This window comes from Syngnathus acus, chromosome 3 (genome assembly GCF_901709675.1).
Source record: "Syngnathus acus chromosome 3, fSynAcu1.2, whole genome shotgun sequence".
Taxonomy (NCBI): domain Eukaryota; kingdom Metazoa; phylum Chordata; class Actinopteri; order Syngnathiformes; family Syngnathidae; genus Syngnathus; species Syngnathus acus.
This window is the reverse complement of record NC_051089.1, coordinates 14,218,018-14,236,846: the sequence shown is the minus strand read 5'-3', so window position 1 is coordinate 14,236,846 and position 18,829 is coordinate 14,218,018. Positions and strand designations below refer to the sequence as shown.

Genomic DNA, 18,829 nt, shown 5'->3' with positions numbered 1-18,829 from the left:
TTTGCCCCATGACTTTGACCAGATCAAATGCGGAGATCAAAAAGGAAAAACTTTGCAAGGCCTTTAATAGATGTTCTGTAATGAACTCAACAGGAAAGTATTCTCTCCCTTCTAAAACTGTTACAGAGTAATAATTGCAGGCGAGAACTTTCTGTAATTGAAGGAAATTCCAGTTCCAGGTCTGTCTTGCTCATTGGAAAAAAAAAATGGAAGCGGGCACTTTATGGTATGGACCAACCACATGTAGCTGAATAGACTGCACATGAAAAGGAAAATCTACGTGGATGTGCAGTTGGAATCCTAAACCATTTTAGTTGGGATGATGAGTGATACTGCCAATCAAATCAATTTAGATCAGATCAACATGCTTGGAGTATTGTTGAAAAAAATCAAAACACTTACACTTTGAACAGATTTTCACTATCGTGGACCTAACCAATGTCTTAACCAGCTCAGAATATACCTTTCACTCTCACTCTGCATACTCATCAGGTAGCTGAAAAGCAAAACCTGCCCTCCTAAATCAACTCCATTTATTCAACTGGGAAAAAAAATGGTGGTCTCATGTTTCGTCTGCGATAAATTTTATTATGAAGTGAAAAGCCAAGTAGAGCAATGACATGCATGACTACTGGTTGAGTTGCGTTTTCTTCCATTCAGTCAGAATGCTTTCTTTGAAACGTTTTCTAGTCCGTTAATTACTTCCATAAACTTGGATATTTTCCATCTGACCTTTTACTTGGAGTCATTCCGGAGCGTTTTTATCCTCCAAGGATTTAACAGCCCCTTTGTTTAGTCAGCAAATTTGATCTAGATTTTACAAAAGTCCATTTGTGACTATTTAACTCTTCTGCTTCCTACATTCCATCATGATGTGGTCACTAAAAATCTAAGAATAAATACTTGGATTCTGCCAATGGTAAAAGCTGTTGGCCCATATTGTTACGGAAAAGTTGAGCAAGTTGAGGTGAAGAGCAACCGAGACAGATATTATTGTCTTTTCAGGCATTTTATCATTTCAAGTTCCTCAGTGCCTACACGTAATTCCACATCCCCATCGTGACCAGTAGCTGTGATTAATCAAGTCAACTATCACTTGTTAACTCCAGACGCTGACATAAGTGCTTCTCAAAGTGGAATGTGACTTTTCCCATGTGTCTAATTTCCTGTTGTTCTGTTTTGATGTTTTATGAGATGTTTTTGCTGATGGACAAAAATGGTCGATGATTAAGTATACTCTAGGTTCATACCATCGCTATCTTAAAATGATTTTTTCATGAGCCTGAGATAAAACTCCTTTGTTTAGTACTCCTCCTCACTTGCTCACAGATGTTAGAAACCATCAAATTCAAGATCAAACAGACAGAACTAATGGATTCATCATAATTTACAGAAGTTGACCAACATTTCTTTTATTGTTTGGTTTGTTAACCTGGCTCAACGATGTGGAAAGTCACTTGCTACTTTTCCTTCATAAATGACCTAAAGATGATTAACAATATGAATACCATCATCAATGTCTGTTTTAATGATGGAGAACTAAATTTGAGATTGTAGTCCTACAATCAGCGCATGTGCTTATAAAGTCCAATGTATGTACGTATGTGTCGTTGAAATGTGAGACTGTCTCACAAGCCCAAAACATACAAACTCAAATTACTTCATCACCCACTGAGGTGCAGGTAAAATCTGTTTCAAGCTCATGTCAGTATTATTTCATCGAGAGCCCGGAGCCTCTCGTTCTTGTATTTATTGGTCATTCTCCTATAACGTAAAAATACACAGAAAGCTAACCTATATGTCTTTCATTTTTCAAATCTTTCAGAATCGTTTCGTTTTTGAAGGTGCATTGGAGATCCTTAACGGTGGCCAGAATGCTCGCTTTGGCTCGTCCCTTGCACCCGTACCCGATTTAAACGGGGATGGTTTCAATGACCTGGTGGTAGGGGCCCCGTTAGAAGACGAGCACAAAGGGGCAATCTATGTTTTCTTCAGTCAGCAGAACAGAATACTGCGCAAATACAAACAGGTATGTTGTAACGTGGATTCTACTTATATCATGTTGGAGTCACTTCCAAAATATCACTTGAAACACAAGAAAATGAAGAGCGGAAAAAACGGCTTGTTTTTTGAACTGCATTGTTAAACAATTCAACATGATCATTTGTAAAACACAATATGGGGACTGACAATGGTATCAATTTGTGAAGTATATGAAAAATCCAAAATATGTTGCTAGTAAACACCCGGAGCAATCCCATGTAAGGTTTGAGGGAAACATAACTGCTCACAGAAAGAGCCAAGGCGAGATTCTAATCCAAAACCTTTGACTGTGAGGCAGACGTGCAAGCCACATTCACTCCCGTGCCGTGCCAGAAAAATATAAAATGAGAAAATACAATATTACTAGAACATTGATGTCTATGCCCAGTGTTCATACAAATATTTTACCTTACAGCTATTTAAGTTGGCCTGTTTAAATGACATTATTTATGTGTGGTACTACATAAGAAAAGATTTTTCCAAGAAATGAAAAATCACAATCATAGAAGAGTTTGGTGACAGTTCAAAAGAAGATCTCTCGTGCAGACTGGAAAATTGCAGGCAATTGTTCCGAGTCATCAAGAAACAAATTCAGGTCAAACATCCAAGACAAACAGTGGACAACACTTGGAAAGAAGCTGCAATCTCTCTCTCTCTCTTAGATTTATTTATTTTTTTAATGAAAAGAAAAGAATGAAAGGATGTTTTTACTTTTCTTCTCTTCTGGAAAGAGTATGTGGCTGCTTATCAATTTAGTAGTCTGTTGTTTACTGTGGCGGCACATGCCACAAGCTTAAACGTACGGATACTTAATGCTTCTGACAGACTGTTTGTCTTTTAAATCTCCTTCAGATGCCTAGCCTTGACAAACTGTTTTGTGGGGTATTTCTGAAGATTTAGAACAATTGTTCTTTTTTAAGCAAGATACCTGATTTGCCAGAAAAATAATGAACAGCCTGGCATTAATAAAAAGGTTTGACCAAATAGTTATGGGGTGTGATTCTCAGTGAGCACACTGTTAAGCTACTCACTGAGAATTGTGAAGGAAGGTCTCTCGATAAAAGGCAACAGGCGAGTAAATATATCGTGAAGGGATTTAAGAGAAGTTCACGTAAAGCATTAGCACATGGAATCAAGCATAAGTCGCAAAGAAAAAAATATATATAATCAAATGAACTCCAGCACAGAATGCCATTCCAAATGGGTTTGTGACAATAGAAGTATTATTTGAAAACATTTTTGATACAGTGGTTCTGTCTGAAAAAGCCACAATGCTTACTGAAATTACAAAATACCAAAATGCATACTGAGAAGCCACAAAAGCCTCTGGGAAGTTCTTTAGACAAATGAAATAAAACTGGAGCATTCTGCAAACTTACATCAGTTTTATGTTTATAGAGGAAAAAAATGAACGAAGAAAAAAACACTGATGTGTCTTGTTGATCTTCTGTAGCTCCTGTGCTGCGTCCAGCACAGTATCTCCTAAATCTCAACAGGATACAATTTCCAATGCCTAATTACTTTTCACTATTTACTTGCTCTATAAATTGTAATCTAAATGAATAGAAAAAATTGTGGAAGGAGCTGAAAAAGTGCTGGAGACACATCAAATTTGAGACAACTGGAGCAGTGTTTTCCATAAGGAGGGGCCAAATTCCTGGTGGCACGAGCATAAATCTCATTGAGAGTTACAGAAATTGTTTTGATTGCTGTGAGTCCCTGAAAAGCTTGTGCAATGAAAGTTTGAAGATTGAGTCAAGGCTACCATCATTTTTTTTGTTGTTGTTTGTTTTAAATCTTTTTTTGTTGGACAGCAATTCCAAAATAATGCATGCATTTTCAGTATATCTCCTCGTACACATCTGTCTTTATGTTTGCCAATTATAAGGAACAGCAATTTTGACAATGTGTGTGAAAAACACTACATAAGACCCGGTTTTGTATACATTTGTTGTTCTTTGTGTTTTGTAGAGGATTGCGGCAGCAGACTTGGCACCTGGCCTGCAATACTTCGGCCGCAGTATCCATGGAATGATGGACATGAACAACGATGGTTTAGTGGACCTGGCAGTGGGATCACTTGGTGCAGCTGTTCTCCTCTGGTTAGTCTACTCTGATTGCCACAATATTTAAAATAAAGATATAAATTGGCATAGGTATGCTCTCACCGGTTAATATGACATAATCTAGCAGACAACAAACTGTTCTAACATTGTCTTCAGCATGGTTTCAGCCTTGAGGCCACTTATTCTTTGTAATCCTGATTCTTCTCCTTTTGCCTTCACAAACAAGCATTGTTGCAATGGTAAATGCAATAATTGTCCAATGTTTCATAAGTGTTCAGGCTGTTCTCCCACAAGATCCATAAAGTGCTGAGCATTTCCCCTTCTTGCTACATCAGCTTGAACAATAAATGAAAAGCATCAACTGAAAAGTTCTTGATGAAGATTTACAAATGAGTTATTTGGAGTTTACATGTCCCGTCTGTCCATCCATCCATCCATCCATCCATCCATCCATCCATCCATCCATCCATCCATCCATCCATCCATCCATCCATGCGTCCATCCATCCATAAATCCATCATCCTCCACTTTTTACACAGTTATCTTTGGTAATTAAGATATGTGGTAGCTAAAAACTGTAGTTTTTGGGGAGAAGAAATATCTTGTTATCATTGCCACTTTATACATGACAGATTAAGTGGAGCCAACACCTCTCCCCTCTAATGCCAAAATACTAATGATAGTAGTAGTAGTTTCAAAAACTACTACTACAGCCATGTTTTATGAGCAAAATACTCCAGTTGATGGTTTCCTATAATACAGATGGTTTCCAAATCTATTAGCACATCTGCCTTACAGTCGAGAGTTTGTTTACGGGTTCAAATATGGGCTCTGGCCTTCCGGTGTGAATGAAAAATTCTCTCTGTGCCTGTGAGTCTACTCCAAGGCTCTGTTTTCTTCCCTTACTCCAAAACACATTTATGGCAAGTTAATTGAAGACTCAAAAATATCCTTAGGTGTGAATGTAAGTGTCAGTGGTTGTTTATTTATTTATATCACCCATGACCCGAGTGAATTTGAAGCTTAAGGGTTGGGTCTTGACGAAGATACTTTCTGCATGTGTTCACAGGTCAAAGAGCGTTGTCCGCATTTATACTACTGTCAGGTTTGAACCCAGTAAGATCAACATCTTTGTGAAAGACTGTCAGAGGGGTGGCAAAGACGTGACCTGCATGTCAGCCATTGTTTGCTTCAACATCACCTCCAGAACAGCCATTGCTGCCACGGAGGAAATTGGTAAGCCAGAACAAATCATCAACTGCTTTCTAAGTGCTCCGGTCAAGTTTTTCACTCGTGGTTTGGTTTCATTTAATATTGTTCGAAACACATTTTTAAGGTCCAGCACAAAATCACACTGCGCTTCTGAGAGAAGTGCTGACAAGTGTTCTGTTGTCACTCTGCAATACCTCGTTGGTCAGTTGTACTCGGTGAACCATGACAGGAAGAAAGCTGGCCGGTTTCAAGCGGAAAAGGCCGTAAAAGCCAGTATAGTATATCCTTTATGTCCTGCCTGAATCTACATTTTCAGGGTGTGCTTTCCTGTGCAGTGTCTCCTGCTTACAAGTGGCACCAAAAGATTTGTAGCGATCTTTACTATTAATCTCACCGCTGTTTCCGAATCTAATGTTGCTGCATTCTACAGCTGCTTAACCACATGCTTGCAGTCAGGCGTAATGATTTTTAGAGTCTCCGTTATTGTACCAGGGCATCTGGAATTCGATCTGTTTTGCTCAATTATAAACTGATGGCTCAATCTGTCAGATGGCGGGTGGTTGGCCACCTACACAAATGCTCAGCTTCTTTCCGTAAAGTTTATTTGAAGAGATATAATCTTAGGTGTCTTTGTGTGTGGAAAGATGGCAAGGTGGAATGTGTTCTTATTTAGCCTTTTGCCCCATACCCCTTTATCAAATAAATCAGACATGTCAAAAACAAAGTAGAAGGAGAACAGAGGGACTTATCTTGTCTTTCCTTCTTGCATACGTACAGTGCAACACATTTATTTAATTTTCTGCTCATTGTTATGGCTGGTGAGTAATGCTTGGCAGATGTGGTGCATTAGTCGTAAACTAAACTGTGGAGTAAAAATTCATGCAAACTTGCATTATGAGTATCTCAAAGTGTTGTGGTATACACAATGTTTTAGAAAGTCCTAAATAGTGTTGTCGGTGGAAAATGTTTGAAAGGTCAAGGTCAGTGTACTTCTTTTAATTTTTTAGCCGTGCCGAGTTTCAACTTAAACAGCAGTCATGTTTTCCAGTCATAAAGTAAGATTCCAGGCGATACTACATGGAAATTGTCTAAACAATGTGGCTTGGAAAGGACTCAGTTCTGCAGTTTAGGATTTGGATTCTTGGATAAATCAGTCTCATGCTAAGCTTAAATTGCACTGGACCGCCACAGTGATGTCATTAGGCATTGCCACAATTTGAATTTTTTTTTTTAATTTATAGGTCTCTAAATGAAAGCCCATCTCTCATCTTGCAGAGTTTCTTGTACAAAAAGGGTTTTTTTTCTCATTTAATTTTACAAATATTATTAAAGTCAATATTCATTGATGAGAAATCGCACCACTCTTGTCAAGTTGCAAGAAAAACAAAGTCAATATTTAGGTACATCACCAGAACAAGTAGTTTGATATGATTGTGCTAAATTGTTTGTGCCTGTTTCTGTAAAAGTAGAACACAGCATTTTTTTTGGTTTTGTTTGCTGAGTTTGTCAACAGTCGTGATTTGAACAAATTATTGTTTATTTGGAATGGTTTATTTTCACTAGATAAATTTGAAATACTGACTTTATCAACAAAAAACAACAAAAAAAAAACAAATATATTGTACAAAATCGCAGCTTGATTCTTACAATATTGCAGTGTCTTTCATTTAATATGTACTGTAAATTTTAATTGTATTCTCTGACATATTATACTTGATTATTGTAACCTAACTTTTTTGTCATCATTTTTCCAACACATTTTATTGTGCCTTAATAATACTTTATAAATTTCTTTTATGACCCCGTAGGGCTAAAATATAACGTGTCCATTGCGGAGCGACGTTTCAATCCTCGAGCCATCCTGGACAACCCAAGCAAGTCTCAGCCTCAAAACCTGACCCTTCTTCCTGGAGATGAAGCGTGTGAGCACATTTACTTCCATGTCATGGTAAGGCCAGTCCTAAATGTCAGCTACTAATGCGGCACTATTGCATTGCGTCATAATTTAAAGGCTAAATGTTTGTTGACTAATTTGTCATTGCCATCAATTACATTTCTTTACCACTTGATAGTCTACGTAAACAATGACAATGGTCAACTACTTTTTTCAGTTTTTTAATTAGAGATGCAAATAAAGTTTTCTAAATAATTTTTTTGGTGATGATTCTGAATCTCTCCTTGTTTTTTCTCTAGCGCAAAAAGTTTTTATAATTATATTAATAATATAACCACAATAATATAATATTTATGACTTGAGGGTTAGGTTCAGCAACTGGTGGATTCTTTTTTTCGGAAACGTCATAGCTTTAAATTATAACGCATGGTAAAATCCGTATTGCTCAAACTTTTACATAGGTCAAACTTAAAACCAAAAAATGAAAACATCTTGAAAACCTGTTGTGCTTGAAAAAAGTAGACATTCTTGAAAACATCAAAATATTTTTAGGGACATATAAAGTCGCCGCTGATTAAGCCAGTGTAATTTAAAAAATGATATGCAGTAAATAAACACTAAATAAGCCTACATGGTTGATGGAGATTTTTCATACATTTATTTAGCAAGACATACTGAATACATTAGATAAGGTAATACATGAGCGTTAGCTTAAAGTGCCTCATTTAGTGGGGTGAGCAAGTCAATAAAACTGCAGGTTGTATCAACAAAATTCCAAAATGTGTTTTGAATCAAGATTGTGATGCTAAACATATTCATCAGAATAAAATAGCTCTGTGAGTTATCTTTGCGAATAGAATGTTTTTTTACGCAGCACTTGGACTCTATTCTACACAGCTACTTTAAACAACATTTCAATTAAATAATTCGGAATTTGTTAATGCCGTGCGTCTCAAGCTTTTTGTATTATAGGAGACAACCGACTATGCGAGGCCTATCGTGTTTGCTGTACAAGTCGGGCTGCGGGATCCACTCAATGGACCGGTTCTAGATGAAAGCTGGCCAACGGAGACAAGAACTGAGGTCAGAAGCAAATAATCACAACACAGACCTGAGCACTGTTTCTCAGTATCTCTCTCTCTCTCTCTCTCTCTCTCTCTCTCTCTCTCTCTCTCTCTCTCTCTCTCTCTCTCTCTCTCTCTCAACACTTACCATTCTTTTTGTTTATAGTTGCCTTTCTGGAACGGATGTGATGAGGATGACCGGTGTATGCCGGACCTAGCCCTGCATAGTGTGACAGACCTGATGACTCAAAAGTAAGTATCCACATACAGTGGAGGGGAGAGTCCCGTCATTGTTTGATCCTCTGGTGATATTCTAAGTGCACTCTAACTAATAAATGAATGGTGTTTGAATTTCGAAGTTTCTGAATGTTCTGTACACAGAATTAATATCTTCTATTATACATTGTCTACCACAATTGGCTACGCAGTGTCAACTGGAACAGGCTACAAATCCATTAGAAGTAGCTTGGTGAGAAGGGGGAGAGAAAAAAAAGCAATTTTCTGTGAATGAAAAACTAGCCGTCAATTGCTCTTGGTCTGGAGACGAGGTGGGCTATTGTAAAATCTTGGTGATTATGGGCTGTCAATGGATTTTTGAGTATGACAAAAATATCCAGCCAATGCAACAAAGGAATTTGTATAGATCTTGACTCTGATGTGAATGAAGATTCAAGATGATGTTTTTCGTAGTAGGGTAAACTTCCAAAGTCAGGAATGTCATAATTATTTTCTCTTATTTTCTGTATATGGTATGGTAAACCAACAGATGTTAGTTTGTACACATGATTTACTTACGGTATGATTTCCATTTTGTATTCTCACCTCACTGCCTCCCAGGCAGTTCTGTTCACAGGCTGTTCAGTCCCGAGGTGCTTTCTGCCGCCATCTAAATGAAGGGGGTTCAGAGGGATCTCTACGGGTTCTCGAGGCAAACAGGAGAAGGCTGGTAGTGGATGTCCGGCTGGAAAACAAAGGAGAGAATGCCTACAATGCTCGTCTCAATATCAGCTATTCCCACAATCTGCGTTTCTCAAGCCTCATTTTGAAGGTGTGTGCTCATAACGAAGGCTCCAGTTCGTTTGTGAGATGCTCATACTTTGTCAATGTTCTTTCATACCAGGACAATGCTGATATCAAGATTGATTGTTACATTGAGGACAAAGTGAAACACGAGAAGATCTGCAATGTCAGTGCTCCATTTATGAAATCAAAAGCACAGGTGAGCTATTATTTTGTTCTTTCTCCAAGAATAATAAGACAAATATTAATTCATGACGTGCTTATTGCGATTTATTTCAGTTGTTATACTCAATGATGTCAGCATCATCGTTGTTGTATGGCGAGTGATCTTTGCAATAAAAGCAAACTGCAGGAGTCCAAACATGCATAGTTGATAGATAAGGCCCAATATATTCACAAATTATACAGTTTTTACCATTTTTGAGATGCAAGTAAACCTTTCTGAGTATTGTTTTTGCGCTTATACTGAAGCCTTTTTTTTTCTATCACATGACGTTTCATAATAAATACTACAACGCATGGTAAAATCTGTAAGATGAAAACTTCTGCAGGTCAAGCATATAGTAAAAATCAAAAATTAAAATGTATCAAAAACCTGAAGTGCTAGAAAAAAAAGGACATCAGCATAAAAAATACATTAAGGGACACAAAAGTCCATCTCTGATTAAAATTTGATAAGCAGTGTAATCTGACTAAATGGTATGTAGAATTCTAAAAAAATATATATAATAATTTTTTTCCCTTGTAAGGAGTAAGACTGTTCTATTCTGTCACCATCAAATCATTCAGATTGCAAATTAGCACGCAACAAGCCAAACCACAGGCCAGACTTGACGATATAATTTGTTATGTCCTCTGACATCAGTGACAGTGGTGTCGCCGCTTAATCACATCTGTTAACGGACAAAAAAGCATAAATTATACTCGTAGTAGCATTTTTAATGAGACGATGAGTGGCCATGATTTGGCCCTCAGACTCTATTTCAAATACTTGGATTGTGGAATGATCAATTTCAGTCAACAGTATAAGTAAATTCCTCCAGAAATATTTTTGTAATTTTTTTTCTTGCCATTAGTTACTGAATGTAATTTTCTGTTACATCATGTGTATAAAATTAAAATGTGGTGAAAGACTGTAATATACAATACATGTTTGCCCTTGGGAACAAGTTCCACTCATGAAAGGTGGAAAAGGAATATACCTACATTTAAAAGGTGTAGAAACGATGGATAAAAAAGAGATTTGTGTTACACAGGGCAAAGCTGAACATCACTGCGGATGTTTTTTTTCCCATATTTATTATTTCTTGCAAAAGACATATGACGAGGAGCAAAAAATGTGGGGTAGAACGCATAACTTACTTTGGGTAACTTGGAGAATTCCCGTGAAGCAGGCCATAATGTCTGTCTGTCATGTTTCCATCATTTTACACACATTTGCATGTGAGTCAGACTGACTGAATTTCCATGACAAAGACATTTCCTAAACCATCTTGTTATGAGATAGAATTTATGTGCATCCACCTCAATGGAACCATTCTTCAAACCTTTCTTTCATCTGTATCCTGCAGGTGGGAGTCAATGAAATCTACTCTTTGTCATCTGTTTCTAATTCTCACGTACAATTCTTGCCCACACACACACACACACGCACACGCACACACACACACACACACACGTCTTTCTGAGGGCTTCTAACGTCTGATATATTTATGAGGCACAGCTCTCTCTGGAGCATTTTCCAACAAGGTGTCAGGTTTCACTTTCAAGAAGGCGATGTTTGAATTAGCTCCGATAAGGATGACACTGATGGCACACCAGACGGGGCAATTAAAGATATTAAACTGAAAGCAGATTACACATAAGCCGTGGAGCCCATTGATGTCTGGACATGGTTGCCGTTGTGTTGACAAAGACGCTAGGAATGAAGTGCAGACAGTGATTGAAAGAGTTTACGCAATGTCCTAACCACACTATTATCACAAACAGCAGTCATCCCCTGGGTAACACAAATATCGCATTTCTCTCGAAGCGCTCCCCAGCAAACTAAACCAAGACGCCTCCTGTCACTGTTAAATTTTCCCACTGATTCATACCCACTCATACACTTTGAATGGCATCCAGAGCCACAATAGCGTTCTGCTCTCATCCGAGTCAAACAAGACTTAGTGTAAATCCTTTGCTTTTCTTTCCACCCCCCCGAGATCGTAAGTAAAGACGGCAGGATCGTTGATTCTCCTGACCTTAGTCGTAACTACGATAAACTTACTGCTGCTTTGTCAATTTTTAGCGCTTCAGACTTGATTATTGATTCAAATTACACATGGCTATTTATTAACAGCTGTAGGCAAGAACACACTGAGCTTTGGGGCACATCTCATTTCATTATAAACTCTATTGTCACTTAACCCAAAAGTGTACTTGGAGTTTGCTGTGTTTTCTTCTCGCCTTCATCTTTCGGTACCCAAGTCTTTTAAAAGGCTTCCATGGAAAGGAAAAGATAAGCCTTCTTTTTCCAGGGTATCATGGGTCCTTTTCCACCGCATAAATGGGGTTGGAGGAAAAGAGTTCTTCATTTGTTTATGTACTATGTCTGTGGTCTGTCAGGCATGAGTCATGCTATGCGGAGGAGGGAAGCTACAGTAAATATTGTTTTACATTCCTTTTTGCTCAAATGGAACCGATCAGCATTTCATGAAGGCCTGAAGAACCGTGAACAAGGCACAGCGTTGCTCCCTGCTGACATTCGACCGCCATCTCCTCTCCTCGTCTCGTCTCCCCATTTTTGCATGGGCACTTGAGAGCTTGTTTTGTTTTACTTTAGGATTCCTCCATGAGTTACTTCATTTTTTTTCCACAACAATGATAATACAGTTTCCTGACTCCCGGTTTCTTCCACGCTACTTTTCTTATCTCCGAATAAAAATTTCGGGCCCCGATTCGGTCAGGGGCATTTCCGGTTGTGTTTGGCTGACATTATTTCGAGAGCATTGTGTTGGCTGCCGCACTTTATTCCGTGCTTTTTAAGATGCACATGCGTAGTTAACAATGTGTTTTTCGTATAGGTATTGTTTCGTTTGGAGTTTGAGTTCAGTCGCATTGTCATCCTTGATCATCTCAGAGTCATCCTGGAGGCAAGCAGGTGTGGACAGTCACTTCATGAACAATACACTTTTATCTAACTAAGTTTCAATCCAGTTTGTAGAGCATTGAATAACTTTTTGCTCTTCACAGCAATGGCGAGGAAATGAGTACAGCTGATAACTTCAATGATATCTATTACTCACTGAAATACGAGGCAGACCTTCTCTTCACAAGGTTTTTTTATTCCTGAATTTTTCAAATACTGTATGAAGCTTGTTACTTCTCACACATTGCATTTTTAATGTGATTATTTTTCACTTCAAAAGGGATTCAAATCCAACTCGTTATGAGATCAAATCAGAACTATCACTGGAGGAGCCTGGAGTTATTGGTCCTCCTTTTAACTTCACTTTTCAGGTAAGCCGACGGTGCTGTCAACACTTGTTTGCAAATACCCAATTTACTCTGGTTCATCCCTCAGATCCAGAATCTTGGCTACTTTGCTGTGAAAGATCTACAGCTGAACATTGAGGTCCCAGAAATGACAAAAAATGGCAACCAGCTCCTGCAGATATCTGATTTGCACATTGACCAGGTGAGTGCAGAGAGCAAATAAATGTTGGCTCATTTAATGCCAAACACTCAGTGTCTCACTTGAAGTCACATAAAAACACAAGTGACTTTTCAAAAGTGTGCTCGAAATGTTTTCCCTCACATGTCCTGCAGAGAGATGGTACACACTGTGTACCACCCCAGCATGTGGCACAGAGCAGGGCGTCACCTGAGGACCTCACCCGTTTCTCTCGCTTGGTACAAAACTATCCTAAACCTCACCCACCAAAGATGAAGCTGTACCTTGAGGCTTTTTGTTTTGCTCATTTTAAATGTCTGGTATTGCAGAATCGATCCAACACCCTGATTCTGCCAATACAGTGCACAATCAATGTCGCCTCCTACAGAGAAATCTCAGTTAGAATAACAGGAACTCTACGAGTACATACTTTACATGCAGTGAGTATCCTATTTAAAATATCTTTTAGAATTCAATACATGCAAGAGTTACATTGTAAACATAAAAATATTGTTTTTTTTTTCTGCTGTCCAGCTGAAGTTTAAAATCCTTGAACTGGTCACCAGTGCATCAGCGGAGCTCCCCTCCACCAGCCACATGTTTCTACATGAAGAGAGACCTGTCAGAGAAGTGAGTCAACTATGCTGCCCCAACAATAGTTCAATAATTGCCTTATTATCAATATTCTGTTTTTGAAACTCTTGAGGCCACAATTACTTTTGTCATTTTGACATTGTAAAACAGGACAGAGTAAGACAAATACACACATGGTGTACAGTTCACAAACACACACATGACGACGAGGATTAACGTCCTTATTGCCTTTGCAATATATTCTGGGAACTGCTCAATACAAATGGTTTGTCTGAAAAAGGCACTATGCTAATGCAAGGCCACTAATGCAGGCTAATTATAATCTTTATGTCAGCCATCTATAGACAGACGATACATACAAGATTCAAGCAAATGCACGTCTGCTGCATTTGCTTGAATCTTGAAAGACCATTTTTGCAATAATAAATAATTAATGATTTTGATTTTGCAATGAATGTGATTTTTGATTCATTAGAAACGTGGCCTTTCATTATACATTAGCCTTTCTTTATTTGCTAAGCACACGTTCAGCATTTGTTAATGTTTTATTGTTTTTGACAATTAATGTGATTTGAAACTTTTGTGATATTAATTAAGTCATCAAACAGAAGGTCAGTGCCATACTTAAGATCTAAAGCAAATGAGAAGGTTCTGGCCACGTGAACTCGCTGTGTGGTGCTCAGGGACCGAAAGGACCAACAGCAGCAAGACGCATCAGGCTGGCCTTACATGCTAGAGTCTGTGCTGCCCTCTATTGATGAATACAGGCAGAAAAACGATGCTTTGTTGGATTTTCCTCATCTGTGTGGACTGATGACTGCGGAATAGGGATTTTGGGAAGGATCCCACCATTTTATTTCCATCTTCTGAACGGATTTAACATTGTCAGTATCATCCAAAGGAGATTATTTCATCCTATCTCTCGTGCAAATCGACATTCTCTGTTTTCACATCATGTCACTTTGGCTATTCTTACTATTTGACTGGAACAATTGACGAAGCAAAACAAATGACTAAATCGTTTCTTTTTTTTGTAAAATTCATAGATAATATTGGAAGTGAGAAAAGAGGGAGATTACAGAATCCCAACCTGGATAATCCTAGGCAGCACGCTGGGAGGACTCCTACTGTTAGCCCTGCTTTGTTTGGCTCTCTGGAAGGTAAGTGCTGTGTAATCAGCAAGATGGAAAAATACAGCAATTTGACCACATGCAACATTGTATTTGGTATTGCAAGTAAATTACTATGAATCATTTGTCATGAATAGAGATGGAAGAATAAACGCTGGTAAGAAAGGGGGATAAAGGCGATGAAAAACTTTTGTCATACAGTGAACAGTAGATAAATATCAACCGTGGAAAAAATTTGCTTTCTCGACACATTGTAGTAGTAAAGCGAAGCATTGTTTTTTAAGCTTTTGCTTTGAAGATGTGTTATTTCTCTTCCCAGTTGGGCTTCTTCCAGAGGCAGAAACGGAGAGATGAGGACGAGCGGGAAATGAATGGAAAAGTGGCTGAAGAACGATAATGCAGGCTAGGTGCCCACACCTTTCCCATCGGGGAGCCGACACTCAGGGACCACTCCTCCTTCTTCCTCCCCCACTTTCTCCGACATCCACAGTGGCGCCATGTCGACAACTCCTTGCGATAACTGAGGCAAGGCAGCACCGGCGCAGCGGATGTGCCCCCCCACCCCTTCCCTCCCCAGCCACGAGTCAGCACTGCCACACTCACTTAGTTTGACTGCACTGTTCCGACTTGAGGGCCTTCTTGATCCATGTATCCCAGCGCCCTCGGTGTCAAATCCTTCACAGGTCTCCTGGCTCTTTTTTTTCTTTTGAGCTTTCCCTAGTCATTTCTAAGGAACAGTAGAGAAAATATTGACTGCTTTTTGGGGGAGAATTTCTCGCAAATCTCTTTGAACCTTATTTCCTTTTTTTAATATTTATTTAAACTCTTACGGTAAATGTATAATACATGAAAAACCTCAAGGGTAACGTCACCCAGAAAGCTGCCACAAATGGAAAGATGTATTATTGTATTTTGAATTTGATATTTAAAAGCAGCAGTTGTAAGGCTGTGTCAAAGTCACCAAAATCTTAGGTTGAAAAGTAATTATGTTAACATAAAGAGAGTTCTAGTTTTTCTGAAAATCCAGTTTTTATTCCATGCACGATGGACTTATGACATTTGATGCACTTTTACTTTGTACAAATTTAACTTGAATTTGTAAATAGCTTTTTTATACCCTCTCAAATTATATGAAATCTTATTAATCTCCACATGGCATTATGTGTAAAAAGAAAATGAGAAACCATGGTTGTTTCCCGTGGTAGCGCACCTTTTACCATCCCTTGCATCAGGACAAAACACTGCGGTAACATTTTTCTCGTGCATGAGAAATTGTAACGAAATGTTGACGGCGCTTAAGTCAGTGTGCCACAACTCTTCTGGTATTGCCAATGAATGTCATTCTGTCCTGTTGGACGGGGTGCAAAGAGCTGTAATACATAAATGAATAAAACCGTATTTATATATTTATTTGTTTGTCTCTCTGATGGTGCAGGTAGTTCAATCTGGAATTCATTTCAAATTTATAAAAAAATATATACACTGTGGCAACCTCACAGTTATGTTTTTGTTCAACACATTTCCAACTGCCTGTGAATCAGTAGCAGCAGATGAGATGTTATAGGAGTAACCCATTTCATGTGTATGAAAGAGATTGTTGATCGACCGCCTCCTTGAAGTCTTATCAACAAAGTCAGATGCTCGGGTAAATCCACTTTCAGACCACACTGCATTTGATTTTCTTGAGGCAGGGGCAGATCACCGCGGGGCAGGGCACAGAGATTTTCCCAGAGTGGAAGGGGTCGCCGTCGGGCAGCCAAGAAATCACCGAGAGGCATCCCCTGCTAGTTTGGAGGTGAAGTTGACGGCACCTCAGCGGTATGGATTTGCCATTGTTGCATAAGAAAGCCTTGGTTTCTTCTAAAAGGGCAGTTGGCAAACTGCCTTGCACAGTGGTTCTTAACTTTATTGGAGGTGCTGAAGTCCGAAATTTGCATACACGCAATCATCCCTTGCGTAATGTGTGTTTTTATTTTTTCAAATTCAATACATTGTTAGTGCACAAATTAACCGCATGTCGGAGGCACTCAAAACCACCGTGTTCAACGACTAACCAACAAAAGATTAATTTTACACGGAAAAATAACAACAAAAAATGTGAACTGTGAAAATCTTCGACAAATGAATGTGAATCTTGCTGTTGCCTTTCACCTCTGAGCCACTTTCATATTTGTTCCTTACATTTTTTAGTATCTGTTGATGCTGTGTACAAACGTCTGATTAAGGTTTAGGTATGACAACAATACAGAAGTCACTGTATTATCGTACAATATGACAAACATTACAAACACATGCTGTCAAGCGGCAGCCATGTGGAAGAGGCCACATGGACATGGTCTTTAATATGAAATGATCAAATGAGCAGGAAGCAGTTTTGACTTCGAATAGAGGCATACGTGCCTGCATAGAGTTGTTGCCCTAACCGAGCCTTGTTTCATGAATTGATGAAGCATTATTAGATGAGAGTCTTCTAAGTCAGGCACAACAGTCCAGTTGCAATCGATTTAGTGCCCTGAGAACCCGGTCTCTACATTCTCACAGCATTCCTCCTTGCACCACCTTTTTCATGACCGTTTATGCCCCCCAAAATACACACACACCTGATGTAAGGAATTCTGTAGGTACCACAAATACTAATGACATGGCGCTGGGTCTGTAGAGACATTTTGTTTGTCACTAATATAAAAACAGCGCTTTTGCCACATCTGCTTAGATCTTTTTATTTATTTATTCATTTCCACAGGAGTGAGCTGAGCTGCTTTAATTACAGAAGAGCTTCAGGGCAAGGTTTGTCAGATGTCTTCTACTGCCTTTCTCTTTCTGAAATCAATAATTATGTTCCCTTATCATAGCATGTGTTTTAAAAAACCCACAGGGAAGGGGCAGCTCACATTCCGTGAATATTAAATACCGGCATGTCATGGAGATGAAGGTTTATAATTTGCAACTGGTATAAAATGGTTTTGTTCTCCATGAAATACGATTTTGTGCTGAAGACAAAGTCTGTGACTTATTACTGTACTTTAATATTCCCCAAACTAGCCTGCGACTAATGATGAAAAATAGAGCCCGGCTAGAAACAGAGAATGGCATCATTAGTAAACACCAGTAGCTGTCAGAGTTGCCTGAGACACTGTGTGGCTCAACAAATATTTTTTTTGTAGAGCGAGTTGCTGCGGGATACTAATAATAATAATAATAAATTTTATTTGTATAGCACCTTTCATACAAGAAATGCAGCTCAAAGCGCTTTACAACAATGAAAGAAAAACATGAATACATAAAAACAAAACATTAATGTATGCATACACAATTAATAAAGTGAGTTTAAAATAGGAGCACGCTTTAATAAAATAAAGAATATATCTTTAAGAAAAGGTAAAAAATAAAATAAAGATAAAGATAAAATTAGGCTTAAAATGAAATTTACAAAACGTAATTAGTTAAATGCTCGGGTAAAGAAATGAGTTTTAAGTTTTGTTTTGAAAATATCTAGCGACCTGGCCTCCCTGATACCTATTGGCAGTGTGTTCCATAGTTTGGGGGCGTAATTAACAAAGGCTGCATCACCGATCTTCTTTCTGCTGTTGCTGGGAGCCTCCAATAAACCAGCAGCAGATGATCGCAGGGTTCTTGGAGGTATATAGCTAACAAGAGAGTTTGCAATGTAGCTTGGTCCCTGCCCGTTGAGGGCTTTGTATAGAAGGAGAAGGATTTTAAAATCAATTCTAAATGTTACAGGAAGCCAGTGCAGAGCAGCTAGAACTGGTCTACTAAATGAAATGTTCAGCCCTCTCTCAGATCAGAGAACCTGTGGAGGAAAAACAGTCCTCTACAAATGAGCATCATGGATTTATTTAATTCTCTTTACTTGTTGCTGTTTGGTTTTTAGAAAATATATATTTTTTATTATTAGATTTTTTCTTTTTTTTAGAATAGAATGAAAAGGGACACAGGGGCTGTGGATCTAAGGATCTAAGGTAGAGGAAAAAGAGGAGCGAGACATGATTTTTTTTCCTCCTCATTGTTGTGGACAAAGTGGCAGCAGATCCCGTGGGGCACAGGTGTCAAACTCAAAGCCCGGGGGCCAGATACGGCCCGCCACATCATTTTATGTGGCCCGCGAAGACAAATTGTGCATCAAATTCGTG

General features: G+C 38.6%; 1 protein-coding gene across 1 annotated transcript in view; it reads left to right on the top strand.

Annotated features, from left to right (window-relative positions):
- The window catches only part of itga11a (integrin, alpha 11a), a 34,188-nt gene extending 18,102 nt beyond the window's left edge, over window positions 1-16,086 (top strand). Inside the window, exons 14-30 of the mRNA XM_037248011.1 lie at window positions 1,826-2,029; window positions 4,015-4,145; window positions 5,179-5,345; window positions 7,130-7,269; window positions 8,188-8,298; window positions 8,446-8,531; window positions 9,117-9,327; window positions 9,400-9,498; window positions 12,365-12,441; window positions 12,534-12,617; window positions 12,710-12,800; window positions 12,865-12,978; window positions 13,110-13,193; window positions 13,284-13,394; window positions 13,489-13,584; window positions 14,595-14,708; window positions 14,998-16,086. Coding sequence (XP_037103906.1) covers window positions 1,826-2,029; window positions 4,015-4,145; window positions 5,179-5,345; window positions 7,130-7,269; window positions 8,188-8,298; window positions 8,446-8,531; window positions 9,117-9,327; window positions 9,400-9,498; window positions 12,365-12,441; window positions 12,534-12,617; window positions 12,710-12,800; window positions 12,865-12,978; window positions 13,110-13,193; window positions 13,284-13,394; window positions 13,489-13,584; window positions 14,595-14,708; window positions 14,998-15,075 — 1,998 coding nt within the window. The 3' untranslated portion in view covers window positions 15,076-16,086. The remainder of the gene's footprint in view (window positions 1-1,825; window positions 2,030-4,014; window positions 4,146-5,178; window positions 5,346-7,129; window positions 7,270-8,187; window positions 8,299-8,445; window positions 8,532-9,116; window positions 9,328-9,399; window positions 9,499-12,364; window positions 12,442-12,533; window positions 12,618-12,709; window positions 12,801-12,864; window positions 12,979-13,109; window positions 13,194-13,283; window positions 13,395-13,488; window positions 13,585-14,594; window positions 14,709-14,997) is intronic.
- The last annotated feature ends 2,743 nt before the right edge of the window (window positions 16,087-18,829 follow it).